The sequence below is a fragment of the Megascapheus bottae genome, chromosome 7, assembly GCF_031878675.1.
Source record: "Megascapheus bottae isolate mThoBot1 chromosome 7, mThoBot2.hap1, whole genome shotgun sequence".
NCBI classification, from domain to species: Eukaryota; Metazoa; Chordata; class Mammalia; order Rodentia; family Geomyidae; genus Megascapheus; species Megascapheus bottae.
The window spans coordinates 7,311,791-7,325,166 of record NC_143515.1 but is presented as its reverse complement, the minus strand read 5'-3'; the positions used below and the strand labels follow the sequence as shown (position 1 = coordinate 7,325,166).

The following is a 13,376-nucleotide window of genomic DNA, read 5'->3' as shown; positions in this document are numbered from 1 at the left end:
TGTATTACATAGATATTACTTCCAAATCTACGTGAGTTCTAATGTGTCCTAAATGCCAAGTACATTATCATTGTCCATTATACATGTGTACTCATGTATCTTGACAGTAGCTTCAATTACATGCATAAAGCTGTAACTCTTATTTCCACTAAAAACATTGATGAAGCACCTATCATTTAATCTTCAATTTTTAGTAGCAGGAAACTGGCTCATGCGTTTCCTGGATTACTTTTTACTTATTGTTCATATTTCATTACAAGTTCCTTTTATTCAAAATTGTTTCCAGTTCACCATGTCTTAATAGCCATGATTTCAAGATGGACTTATCGTCATCATTATTATTATTGTTATTAATGATTTTTGTACTGGTCCTGGGACTTAAACTCAGGGCCTGGGCACTGTCCCTGAATTCTTTTGCTTAATGTTAACACTCTATCGCTTGAACCACAGCTCTTCTTCTGCCTTTTTTTGGGGTGATTAATTGGAGTTAAGAGTTTTATAGATGTTCCTACATGGATTGGCTTTGGATCAGGATTCTCAGCTCAGTCTTCTTGAGTACCTAGGATTATAGGTGTGAGCCACTGGTACCTAGCCTCATTACTTGTTTATAGTTTTATCCTGTATGTGTGAGTTTATATATGAACACTTGTATGTTCATATATATATGTATAAAATTTGAAAATATTATCATTTTCAGTATCATTTATGAGTAATGTCAGTTAGCAGAAAGGGAAAGAAAAACTATGAAATGTTGGTTTGGCTTAGTAAAATTAACACTACAATTAGGTTTTTATGTGAACTTTTACCATTTGTTCCTATGTGTTGGGCTGTCAGAGAATGAGGATGACAGAAAAATCACAAAATAACCCTCTCACAAAAGAAAAAAGAAAGAAAAAGAATACTCCTCCAAAACCCAAACAAAAAGATAATCTATAACCATTAGATCAAATTTGTTGCAAACTTTATTCAATTATCGTTGCTAATAGTATCTTTGTCATCATTATTGATAGTAATGTAACACAATGATCTGATCACATCTTTCAGAACTCAGAAGAAATATCAGTTACATTCCAGAAAAGAAAGTTTAGATAGCAGTGACTTGATTGTTTCCAGAATCATTCCTTCCATTTTACGTAGCTGCAGTTCAAGTGGAATGATTTAAAAATGTAACAGCAAATTTAAGGACAGATGAGTAAAAGAAAGTAAATAATTTAAATATATGATCACAATTTAAAGGATTCTAGAATACATGCCTCACAGTTATAGGAAAAGCATGATCTGGCCCTCCGTGTCTCGGTATAAGTACATCTAATTCACTCAGCCTGTAAAACTTTGCTCTTGAGAATGCTTGGCCATCCTTGGAGGAGTCCAGGAGCTTCCATAAATACAATAACTATAATTATCTTAAATATATTTATAAATAACACATACATATATAAATATTTAAAAATAACATTCCATGGTTTATCATCTTGAGGCTCAGTTTCAAGAGGTACTTATTTTACTAAAATTACCTCACTGGCATAAAAAATGATTAAGGCAAGAACTATATATGGATATTATCTCTCTCTTCTGAAAATTAAGGTCCGGGAAAGTTAAGTTATTTGAGTCAGAGCCCATTAGTAACTTAGGAGCAGAAAGCACACAGTTGGAATAAACTTCCGCCTTCTCTTTCCAATTGCTATTGTACATATTTTTAAGTTTTCTTATCCTTTAGCAATATGGTAGAGTCCTTTTGGTTGTCATAGTAGATCTAAACTTTGAGAGTGTTATGAAAAATAATAATTATAATCATTGGTACCATACAAAGTATAGGGTGTTCTTTAAATAACAAATAACATTATATGTTAGTGTTGGTTCTATTAGACCTTGTTCTCTTACAAAGAGGGTAAATATTCATCTGGAATTCCAAAGACTCAGCACATGCTCAGCCAATGACTAAGAATACAGAATTTGACTTCTTCATGTACATGGTACATACAGATGGTCAACACTTCACAAGTGAGAGGATGTGAGAGCTAAGGCTGGCTTTCTGATATGTCAAAGTCTGTGATAGAGGGCAGCCCCTTTGCCATGTGCACCAGGCTTTCTTCATTTGTGGCAATGAATAACTCCGGATGGGCGGCGGATGTGAAGTAGTTCTTAGATCCCTGCGTTTCCCAGAAGAAGAGGAGGCTGTTATCATTCCCTGTGATCATTTTTGGTGTTTCAGGCATCTCCTAAGATAAAGAGAATCGAAATCTGTTATAGGAAAAGAAGATGCTGGAAAAAGAAGTGAAACACACTCTCCCGGAATTTTCCCTTCTTGAGCAAAAAAGCATTGTAGGCCTATGACTTGGTTGTGATGGTCATTCATTCATTCATCAGGCATTAGCCTGTTAGCTACATCAGACTAGATTACTTTAGAGAGACATATTACTAAAGCACAAAAATTGCCAATGACACTAATATTTTAGTGAGCTGAAATGTGTTTTGCCTTTGATATGACAGATAGTATTTTGCATCAAATCTGAGCACTCTAGACATTGTTTTGTATTTATTTATTTTTGTTTTTTTGCTGGGGCTTGAACTCAGGGCTTGGGCACTGTCCTTGGACACATTTTGCTCAAGGCTAGCACTCTGCCACTTAAGCCACTGTGCCACTTTCAGCTTTTTTTTTTCTGTGTATGTGATACCTAGAAATCAAACCCAGGGCTTTGTATAGGTTAAGCAAGCACTCTACCACAAAGCTATGCTTCTGGCTCCCCTCTAAACATTTTGACATGTAAGTAAATGTATAAATTGTACATTTGGGAAAACAATATAGTTCTTAGATGACATTTAATTCTACATTTATGTCAAATCTTGAGCATTAAGATGTATGTATGCATGTGTGTGACTAAGAATAGAATTTTAAAAAGCTTTCATGGAAAAACAGATTTCACCTTTGGTATTGAGATGTTTCTTTGTAATTTTTGAAATGTAACCTTCCTAAATCAATGTCAATAAGAATTTTATTCCCCAAATGTTTTCCTCTCCTAGGTTTTGCCATCTCAGCAAGCATTCTCCTCTTCTCGTTGGTTCTAGTTCTAAGGTATAAAGGTATAAAGGTATAAATAGCACTTTTTTTTTTGCCAGTCTTGGGACTTGAACTCAGGGTCTGAACATTTCCTTGGGCTTTCTCAAGGCTGATGCGCTACCACTAGAGCCACAGCACCACTTCTAGCTTTTTTCTATGTACGTGGTATGGAGGAATCGAACCAGGGCCTTTATGTATGCTAGGCAAACACTCTACCATTAGGCCAAATTCCCAGCCCAGCACTTTCTTTACCCTACTGCTCTTCTTTATTTTCCTTAACCCTCCTGCCATGATTATAGTCAGGACCTCACCACATGACTCCCTGCTTTTTCTATTAGCTTCCTTCTAGACTGATTCCCCTTTTAAGAAATACAAGTAAGGCTAGGACATTACATTGTCTGAAATCTTGTCAAGCTGTTCATGAACTCTCAGGAATTCCAAATGCAATCTCTACAAGCTTTGCTTATCTTTTCTTCTCACAATACTCCAGCTCCAAGAGTTGTTCTCCTTCTGTCCTTTGCAGCTAGCTTTTGAGCTCATAAAACTTTAGAGGCTGGGTGCAATTAAGTCCTCTGTTTAGGAAGCTCAACCTCCCTATTTCCTCTGTCAGCAACTCTCATTATTCAGGGAGCTCTGTTTTTGCTACTCCATATAAGTAATTCTCAGTAACTTTTATCTGTCTTAATATCCTGTTCACTTTCTTTTATAGCATCTTATACTTTTTGTTGATTGTCTTGTCTATTGTGGGTGGCCCAAGAGGACAAAGTTCCACAAGGCTAGGGGCTTTGACTCACACTGTCTCCAGAGCTGCTGGCACTAGGCATAAAAAATAAAAGCTCTTAGCCAGGTGCGGTGGCTCACGCCTGTAATCTTAGCTACACAGGAGGCTGAGGATTGTGGTTCAAAGCCAGCCCAGGCACTAAAGTCCGTGACACTCTTATCTCCAATTAAGCACCAGAAAACCAGAAGTGGCACTGTTGCTCAAGGGGTTGGGCAGTAGCCTTGAGCTGAAGAGCTCAGGGACAAAGCCCAGCCCCAGGGGTAGGGCGGTAGCTTTTGAGCTGAAGAGCTCAGGGACAGCGCCCAGGCCCAACCAAACAAAATAAATGGATGTCTTGGGATGGAGTTTAACTCGATAGGGTCAGACAGGGCAAGGAGAGAGAAGTAAGAAGTCCGTTTTATTTATTTTCCTCTGTCACCTCTGTTGTCTTTTCTTCTTGATTCTTCCTAGGATTACTTCAGATTGGTCAGACTGGGGTTAGAAGGGCAGATGGGGCTTTTGTAGGAAGGAAAGAGGACTGTGTCACTCTGTTAGGGGAATCTGCATATTGGATTGTTTATACCAATCAGATATAAATGAGGTTAGGTTAGATCCAGAAGAGAACTGACCTTCAGCAACACAGGCTGGTCTTCATCTTGAGCACTCACAAACAGTCGAGTTTTTGAGATTCTTAGAGTCACAGGAAGTTTAGAATCCTCTGTTACTGGTAAGTAGGAACCCATGTCAAATTTCACTGTCAAAGAGAAGAGCCAAAAAAATCAATAATCCATTGTATTGGAATAAAAATCCAAGGCTTATACTGAGTGCATTTATACACATGTATATGTATATACACATATGCACATGTATATGTATGTTTATGAATGTATATGCATGCATATGTATATATGTGTTTGTGTATATATGCATACATCTGTACATCTATGCATTCTTCTGTACATCTATGCATTCTTCACAATGATTGCTGCATTATCTAGACAGGTAAATACTTAGTTAATAGTTTTAGAGTTTTCTATGTTGACAGGATGCCTAGGGACTGCATAAGTATTTGTTGAATTTATTGTAGTGACATTAGTGGGATATGATCCTGAAGTTGATTAGTTTGTAAGTTCATAATAACTTAAGGACATTTTGAGAGTAGCCATATCCACATGAAAGTAGTTCAGTTTCCCTGAGAAAAAAATGCTTAATATGGGCTAGAAAATTATTTATCCTTATTGATCCAGAAGATTCACTTGAGGATATGATCTAAAGATACACTCTAAGAGAGAAAAACAATTATATATAAAACATATTATATATTCACATTTATAAATGAAACAGTGTCTACAATGGAACTACTTATAACAAACACATACTACGAATATAGCCACACTCTTAAACACCCTAGTACCATTCAAAATAGTAAGAAAATGGAGAGAAAATAGGAAGAAAATAAAGTAAAAGTATCTCTGTGTGTGTGTGTGTGTGTGTGTGTGTGTGTGTGTGTGTAACTCAACATGTTGGAAATCATGGGAAATCATGTAGGTAGGAAAATAGAAGATAAAATAATTTGAATTGTAGAATAGAAGGATGGTAACTGCAGTGTACCTAAAACAGAAGGAATCTTGCTTTGCTTATTGCATAGCTGTCTCTTTGGATATTTGAATGTCCTTTTGTGTATTGAATGACATAGCCTGCCCATGAAAATTGGATTTGCATGACAAAAAGTTTTCACCCCTAACTTTCTTCACAAGGGATTGGAGTTAATTGGCTGTTTTGTCATCAAAGATATTGAAGTTCTTTTTAGTTTGATAGTATTTATATGTTTGGTTATCAGATTTTTCTTTTGAAGAGTGATGAATCCTCAATGGCTTCTGGATAAATTTGACTAAATCATTCAATATTTCTGTTAAAACTCAGGATGTGAGACTATAGGAATGAAGGAGATAGATGAGAAAGCTTTATGGTCCACCTCCCTGTGGTGCTCACAAAGCAAAGAGCTCTTGCTGGATTTGTGCATCTGGATGATATATCTGGTTTTATCTAGGAAGGGTGACAGGTTTCATTCTCTGAGAATGAAGAATTGCGAAGGATGTAGAGAGGTTTATGCTCTTAAAGAAAAAAGATTGAAATAAATAAATAAAAGGAAATAAGATTGATACGTTGGTCATTTACCTTCATATTCTAAATTATTGACTGAAGCAGCCCTGAGATATTGACCGGATGTGTCTCGGATTATACTTTGATTGATGGCATCATTCAGGACGAATTGTTGTTTAATAATCCTCACATATTTGTACGTGACATTGCTCTGGAAGATATGAGATGCTGACCGGGGCCTAATGATTTCTAAAAGAGTTATAACAAATTCAGATTAATGTCTAGGTACAAACAGATAATATACACATTCAATACAAGAAAGAAGTAACTCTAGAAGGGAGTTTTTTTGCTTCCTTTTAAAATCAGTTCCTCAGGAACTAGATAATAACAATAAAAACACATGGGAAAAAGAAACTATTTGTACAAATTTCTTATTTTGGGTTGTTTGGAAGTTTCTAAGCAGCAAGGAATACTACCAATATTCCCCATTTGTATTTTCAAATGAATGTACTAAGATAAAAATAAACATTAAAAATGATCTAAACTAAATGAATATATTCTATACATCCTATATATTACAAATTATAATTATTATAAATTATGTATTATGTGATATAAACACTATGCAAAAATATAAATACATAAAATATTATATACTATATAAATATTTTTGAAACATAAAAATATCACATATGTAGTAGATGTATATGTATATTGAGGGTATCATCTACCATCTTTCTGGAAAATTACATGTATCAGTTGCTTCCAAAGTCTTTGAAATTGAATAATATCTTCACTGACTAGTCTAAGGAAATGAACAATAACAGAAATCAGAAGTGAAAACTTATCCATAAAATGGTGAAAAACAACTCTGAAAGATTTCTCAGTATATTGCTGAGTGGAAAAAGCTGGGTATAAGATTTGCACAATGTATTCTTAATACCGTTAAGCCTGTATACATGTGTGTGTGTGCACATGTGTCTGCATGTATGTGTTTAAGGTCAGAAAAGACCAAAGGAACATATCACAGTATCACCATAAATTCTACATAGCAAATGAGTACTTTTATGCTCTATCTTAAAACCTCTAGGTATATGATTTTTTAGGTACTATCTTAAAGTGCTATCATGCGGAGGTGTATGATAAAAGTGTAGAAGAAAACCATAGTTTTCATTGTTGGAGCTGAATTAGATATGTGAGTCTCTCCAAGGTAATTACTTATCTCATTGAGCTTTGTTTCCTCATATGTAAAAATGAGAATCTATGATTGTTACCATGTTTATGGATATTATATAGCAATTAATAAATAGTATTGGTAATTTTAATAAAGGTATTAGTAATAATACAGGTAAGAGTTCTTGAACAATTACTGTATATAGCCATTAGTCTAGTCTAGAAGTTTGGAAGTGTAGACTCATTTAATCTTTGCAACTATTCAGTGACATAGACATTCTGATTAGAGAATAATGATGCACAGAAAGATGAAGTCACATGACTAAGGAGGCTTATATAAAGGCCTCTACTAAAAGAATGGAGAACAACTTTCTCCTGAAAGACTGTCAAGACTATAACAATGAGGCCAAAAATGAGTCTAGAAAAGCAGCAAGTGGAGCTGTGGCTCAAGTGATAGTGCTAGCTTTGAGCAAAAAAATCTCAGGGACAGAAACTGGCCCTGAGTTCAAACCGCAGGACTGATGCATGTGTATGTGCGTGCACACACGTATACACATACAACTGAAAAACAAGGCTTTTGTGGTGTTTGACTACTTACCTTCTTCTCCATCATTGTTAATCGCCTCCAGGTCATCATCAGTGAGGGTCTGATTTAAACTCAGCCATCTTTTCTTCAGAATCTTCCCATTGCTCGATTTTGCTACCACTACCAAGCCATCACCGAGAGTAAGCTTGGAAGTCTTAGAGGTTTCAGAAGTGCTCAGAGACATAAATTTATCCATGCAATTCTCATGACGTGGTTCATAGGTTGCTTCATAGAAGGATTTCTGGGAAGAAGGCAAATGAAAACTAAGAGACTCGCTTATGGTCATAGCATGACGACTCTTGCTTCAGTAGGAGCTGTAGCTACCAGACATAGAGAAGGAACTTCATTCTAGTCTTGGGTAATGATCTTGTGGGTTCTTTTTCCTTCCTTTCTAACTTCCCTGGATATCCCTGAAAGCATGTGATTTCTTAGAAGACTTTTTCGTCCATCTTCAGGCTCAAAAATATCTTTGGGTATTGCAATGCCATACTAATAAATAATCTTAGTAAATGGTAGCTTTTCATGAGTTTCCCCTCAAGAGGTACTCAAAATCCGTCAACTTGGTTACTAGCAAAACACTTTAGAAATGCTTTTTGCCTTCTCTAGCCAAGAGCTGTGTATCTTTTGATTTACCCAACCTCAGGTTGAAAATACTTGGAAAAACTGTATTGTGACTGTCTTGGATATGTACAGATGTTTGTCATTATTTCCTAATCAATACAGTAATGATTTCCATGGATTTCTTATCATTTCTAGTACTATGAGTAATGTAGAGATGATTAAAAGTATACTACAGGATGTGTGCAGGTTATCTGGAAGTATTATGCCATGGAATACAAGGGATTAGCGCATCTGTGAGGATCCTACGACCTCATCCTACATAGAGGTCTAGGATGGTATTCTCTGAGAATAGCTTTTTTTTTGGTACTGGTTCTTGGACTTGAACTAATGGCTAGGGCACTGTTTCTGAGCTTCTGTACTCAAGGATAGCATTCACTTGAACCACAACTCCACTTCTAGATTTTGGTGGTTAATTGGAGATAGAGTGTTGTGGACTTTATTGCTTGGGTTGGCTTTGAACTGCAACCCTCAGATCGCAGTCTCCTGAGTAGCTATGATTACAGGCAGGAGCGACTGGTGGCGTATTTGGGAATAACTTGAAAAGCCAGTGCTGCAGACACATAAAGTTAACAGGTTGTCGAGTACCTGCAAATTTCTGACACTCAATTGATCTGCTTCTTCTTCCTCAGCTTTATGAGCTGGTAGGTATGGAGAGTTACCTCTAACCTCTGGTACTGCTATCAGACTATAGCACATCATGCTAAGAGACAGATTTCTGGTAAAGGAGCTGTCTCAGGAAGGCATAACTAATATTGGAAAGTGACCTGACACAAAGATTCCTCAGAGTTTCAGATTAGTTTTGCTCTGTCCTGGAACAGATGAGCATGAAGAATGCCCTCAAATACTAGTGTGGAGAGGCAAGTGGTCTCCTTGATAATGAGGAAATGTGGTTCTCTGGATCTCTAGTGAGAGAAAAAATTATCTAAAGAATTCATTGATGTGCTCTTTTAGCAAAGGAACTTCAGGTACAGAAAGCAGACCCATAATGCAGGCAGGCATTTACTTACCTGATTCAGAGAGTTATGTTCAACAGCAGAACTGTATTCTTCACTTTCACTGTCAGAAAAATAATCAGAATGTCATTGTGTTTGTTGTTTCATAGTAGTCATCAGACATTATATTTTAGTGAACACAATAGCTCTGGTTTACACACATTCATAATCTTTGTAAATTAAGGACTTCTATATTTTCACATATATACAATAATTCATACTTTGCTGATTTGGAATGAATAATTAAAATGAGCCTTGTTCTTTTTTGTGCTTTACCTATAAAAACTGGCTTGGCTAACAACTTGAAGAGCTTTAACTGAATTTCCAAGAAAAGAGTTAAACTCCTTAAGAGAACAGAAATACTTTGAAATAACACATAAGACCTGTTAGACATTGCTTCCATATATTCACCAAAGCATATATAATGATTCATATTTGGTAAAGTATTCTGGCAACCATCGATGTATCAACATATGTTGGGAGGTTATGGAAGTATTGTGTTAACTGCAAATATTGTTTATTTTCTACTTTTCATTCATTTCTCTTTTTGCTGTATCTGAATGTGGATCGATTATGTGTAGCCTAAGCCTAATTGCTATGGAGCCATTTCATCCTCCCTGATTTTGGGATAATGTTTTCCTAACAGATTTGTCCCTTAGGCAGTCTATTAAAACTTGATTGCTCTATTTAAGCATGGGAACTCAATGGAGAGTGTCTAAGTCAATAGTAACAGTCAGGTTGTGTTCAACACACCTCAAAAATGAGACTTCTACAATATTTATCTCCTGGCAATCTCAACTTAATCCTGGCTGCTTCGTTATCCAGAATCTTTTATGAATCTGCTCTAATTTCAGAGCCAGTGTGTATTTCTATAGTATTTGCCAGCCCTACTTTAGGTCTATCACTGTACCTCCTAGTCTAGATTCTAATGAGCCTTGAATCCTTTATTAAATCACAAGAGCTAGAAGAGGTTCCTTACCTGTAACAATTCTTCAGGTCTTCAAACAGGTCTGGAACTTTTGCCATCTTGACTTCTACAACAGAGAATAACAGTAGCTATCAGTGCAGCCCCCTCCAGAGAAGCTCTTGGTAGGGCAGCCTACCAAGCAAAGAGTTTTACTTCGCGCTTCTTGAGCATTTTTATTGACTCACTTAACCCACAAGTGACCTTTTCCCTGTTCTTGTCCTCCTCACTCACTTGCATACTTTTTATATGCATCTCTAATACCTGTGTACTTCTTTTAGCATGTTCTAGCTCTCTTGATGTTTCACACATGCCCAATGTACATGGTAGACATTCCATCAATACTTGGACAGGTTACGAGAAAAATAAAGATGACAATAATGAGGTATGCGCCTTACACAGAGGCAAGAAAGAGCTGGAAAATTTCTAAGTTACAGCAGTTCTGTGTAGTAGGGCGTCTCTCCAGAGGACATGGCTGTACCCATGGAGCCCTCACAGGAATCCTGTTTGGCTGCCTCAGTTCCCAGTTTATAAGGTAAGAGAGTCATTCTCTGAAATCCGGCTGCGTCTAGCTCATATACCAACTCAGAGAAAGACAAGAGAAGAAGAAAAAGGAAGGAGTTAGACGTTTCCCGAAGGTGGTTTGAGGGAAGAAAGCAAACAGGCAAAGCAGAAGAGATTTTCAAAGCCAGAATTGTGATAAGGACAGTACCTTTGCCGACTCAAGTGCTAGAGTAATGACTCCCTCTGCTTGGAGACTGCCTGAGTCAGTCTTTTATTATTCTCGGTCAAGTAGGTGTGGCCATAAGTGCGTCATGGGGAAATTTACAGGAAATAGTTTAGCTTTGCATTTTTAAATGTTCATTTAACCTGGTAGTAGCCAGAATAATGACAGACTATATATCTGGAAATTTTAATGTGTGCATAGATGCCAGGAGTTAGTAACTTAGCTCATTTATTTATTGTTTACTCTATCTATAGAGTTATAAACATGTGGTCTTACAAAAAAGGAAAAGCAGCAGAACAGTTTATCAAATTTAAAAAAAATGTGATAGAGAAAGAAGGAGGGGGGAATACCCAAATCAGAATTAGAGATGAATAGAGCTGGAGAAACATTCAGTAGCTTGTAGCTTATTTAATTTGTTTATTGTGCCTCAGAGCTATTTGTGAACTGACCGAAGAGCTAGCAGTCTCTGGCACCTATGGAGTGGAATTTTAGAGGAACATGAGCCTTTAGTTTTTCCTGTAGTGAGAGAATTGCTTGATTAAAACATACAGTGGCAGGGAAATGGGGACCATTCATGAAAAAGGGTATCAATGTTTGTGAAGTGATGCACCTTCTATCTGGTGAATATAATGTAACCCTTCTATTGATCACAATAAAAAACTGAAAACAAACAAAAACATACGGTAGCTTATCTGCATCTGAAATGATAACATCATGATAGGTCTAGATAGGGGAGAGGAAAGGAATGTTCTTATTCCTCTGAATAGTATCAACATATTTCCTTCAGAAGTGAGAGATCTCTGGGAGAGAGTTCTCAGCCCTAGTCCTAGTACAATAAAGTGTTATTCTACTTGAGCTTATAGACAAGTATAATCCTACCTACTCAGGAGGCTGAGATGTGAGGATCATGGTTCAAAGCCAGCCTGGGCAGGAAAGTCCACGAGAGTCATCTCCAATACCTACTCAGAAAAGGCTGGAAGTGGTGCTGTGGCTCAAATGGTAGAGCCGTCAAGTTCAAGACCCAGGACTGGCAAAAAAGAAAAAAAAAAAAGGTTTAGCGTTCCTTAGGACAAATGCCAATTGTATGAAGATAGCTCTTGGGAGAGGTATGGGAAAAACCTCAGTCAGGAGCCAGTTTAATAATGGAGATTAGAGAGACACAAGATATGTGACACCGCATTATTGTTTCTGGATCATTACTTTTAAAGTTTTTTTTTTTCACATCCTGAGGCCAATCTATTTCAGGTGATAGAGCTCCAGATTTAGCAAATCAATGCTGCAGGTTTCCTCTTTGGGACTTTAACTACACAAATTTTAAGTGAAGGAAACAGGAGGAAGAAAAAAAAAGTTATAAAGAGAGAAAGGCAAGGCACTAAGACATGACATAAAAACCAAACCAAGTTGAAACACTAGGAAAGCAGCTTGTAGGAGTTCAATATTCTCTCTGGTCCCACTTACAGGTAAATAATACAGTCAGTTAGATGATTATTGAGGTATATTCCACAGGTAAAAATGTGATTCTGATTTTGTTGCTGAGAATGGGCTTCCTGTGTTATGAGAGTGATTAAAAAAATAGAGCCGGGGAACTAAGAGGTATCCTAGGTATAGGCAATGTAAGTACAGAGTCAGATTGAGCTGAAGCTTGGGTGTCTCGGGCTGGACTAGTGAAGGCAGCCCCAAAACAACCCTGTACTTTTCTGTTCTTCTACAGCTAACACAGAATATTAATTAATTCTGGTTCAGCCCCTCTGCCTCCTGGGCATTTTTGAGGACTATTACCAATTAAGAATTACAAAGTACATTGTGAACATGGGCTGCTATGGAGATGCTAGTAAACAAAAATAATAACAATACTAATGATGGCTTCAGTCACTTGGGAACCTGTATAGTCATAATTTTAACAGCCTAATTCGCAGAAGCAGAGTGGTTTGAAAACTTCTGCAGTGAGGATATTTTCAGATGAAGGCCGCCATTCGAATCCTGAAGATAATTTCTGGGAACAATACATTGTACCTCTTTGGCAATCCAGGAAAACACCCTTGGTTCCACCATCTGTAGAAACACCCAGCCTGGCCCCATCTTCATTCCTCTGTTGTAGAGAATTCCCCAGATGTGGTTGTTGAATTTCTCAAGGAGAGTTTGGTTAAGAAACAGACAACCAAGATGAGCATGTGGCTCAACCTTTTCCTTCACATGACTGTCTTGAAAAATGGTTTAAAGAACAATAGGGTGGGTGAGGTTCAGAGAGTGAAAAGTCCTGACTTTCTTTGCAGGAAGCATGTTTTTCTATGAGTGGATAAAGGTTACTAAACAGTCCTTCAGGGGACGTAGGAAAGGGACGAAAGCTTGAGCAAGGCTTTCCTGAACACGGGTGTGTGTGTGTGTGTGTGTG

General features: G+C 37.1%; 1 protein-coding gene across 1 annotated transcript; it reads right to left on the bottom strand.

The window, feature by feature from the left end:
- Positions 1-984: 984 nt before the first annotated feature.
- Il1a (interleukin 1 alpha) lies at positions 985-10,999 on the bottom strand. The gene is made up of 7 exons (XM_090336093.1): positions 10,970-10,999; positions 10,273-10,327; positions 9,309-9,357; positions 7,693-7,921; positions 5,997-6,170; positions 4,448-4,572; positions 985-2,219 (listed from the first exon to the last, which is right to left on the bottom strand). Exons 2-7 carry the CDS (start codon positions 10,317-10,319, stop codon positions 2,019-2,021), a joined length of 825 nt encoding a protein of 274 aa, XP_090192219.1. The 5' UTR covers positions 10,320-10,327; positions 10,970-10,999; the 3' UTR covers positions 985-2,018.
- Between the last annotated feature and the right edge of the window lie 2,377 nt (positions 11,000-13,376).

Bases quoted from the DNA above. Each gene is read 5' to 3' on its own strand.
- Il1a (XM_090336093.1), bottom strand. From the start codon at position 10,319: ATGGCAAAAGTTCCAGACCTGTTTGAAGACCTGAAGAATTGTTACAG. The intron at 9,358-10,272 runs GTAAGGAACCTC...TTTTTCTGACAG, and splicing joins GACCTGAAGAATTGTTACAG to TGAAAGTGAAGAATACAGTT. The intron at 7,922-9,308 runs GTAAGTAAATGC...CCTTCTTCCCAG, and splicing joins AACATAACTCTCTGAATCAG to AAATCCTTCTATGAAGCAAC.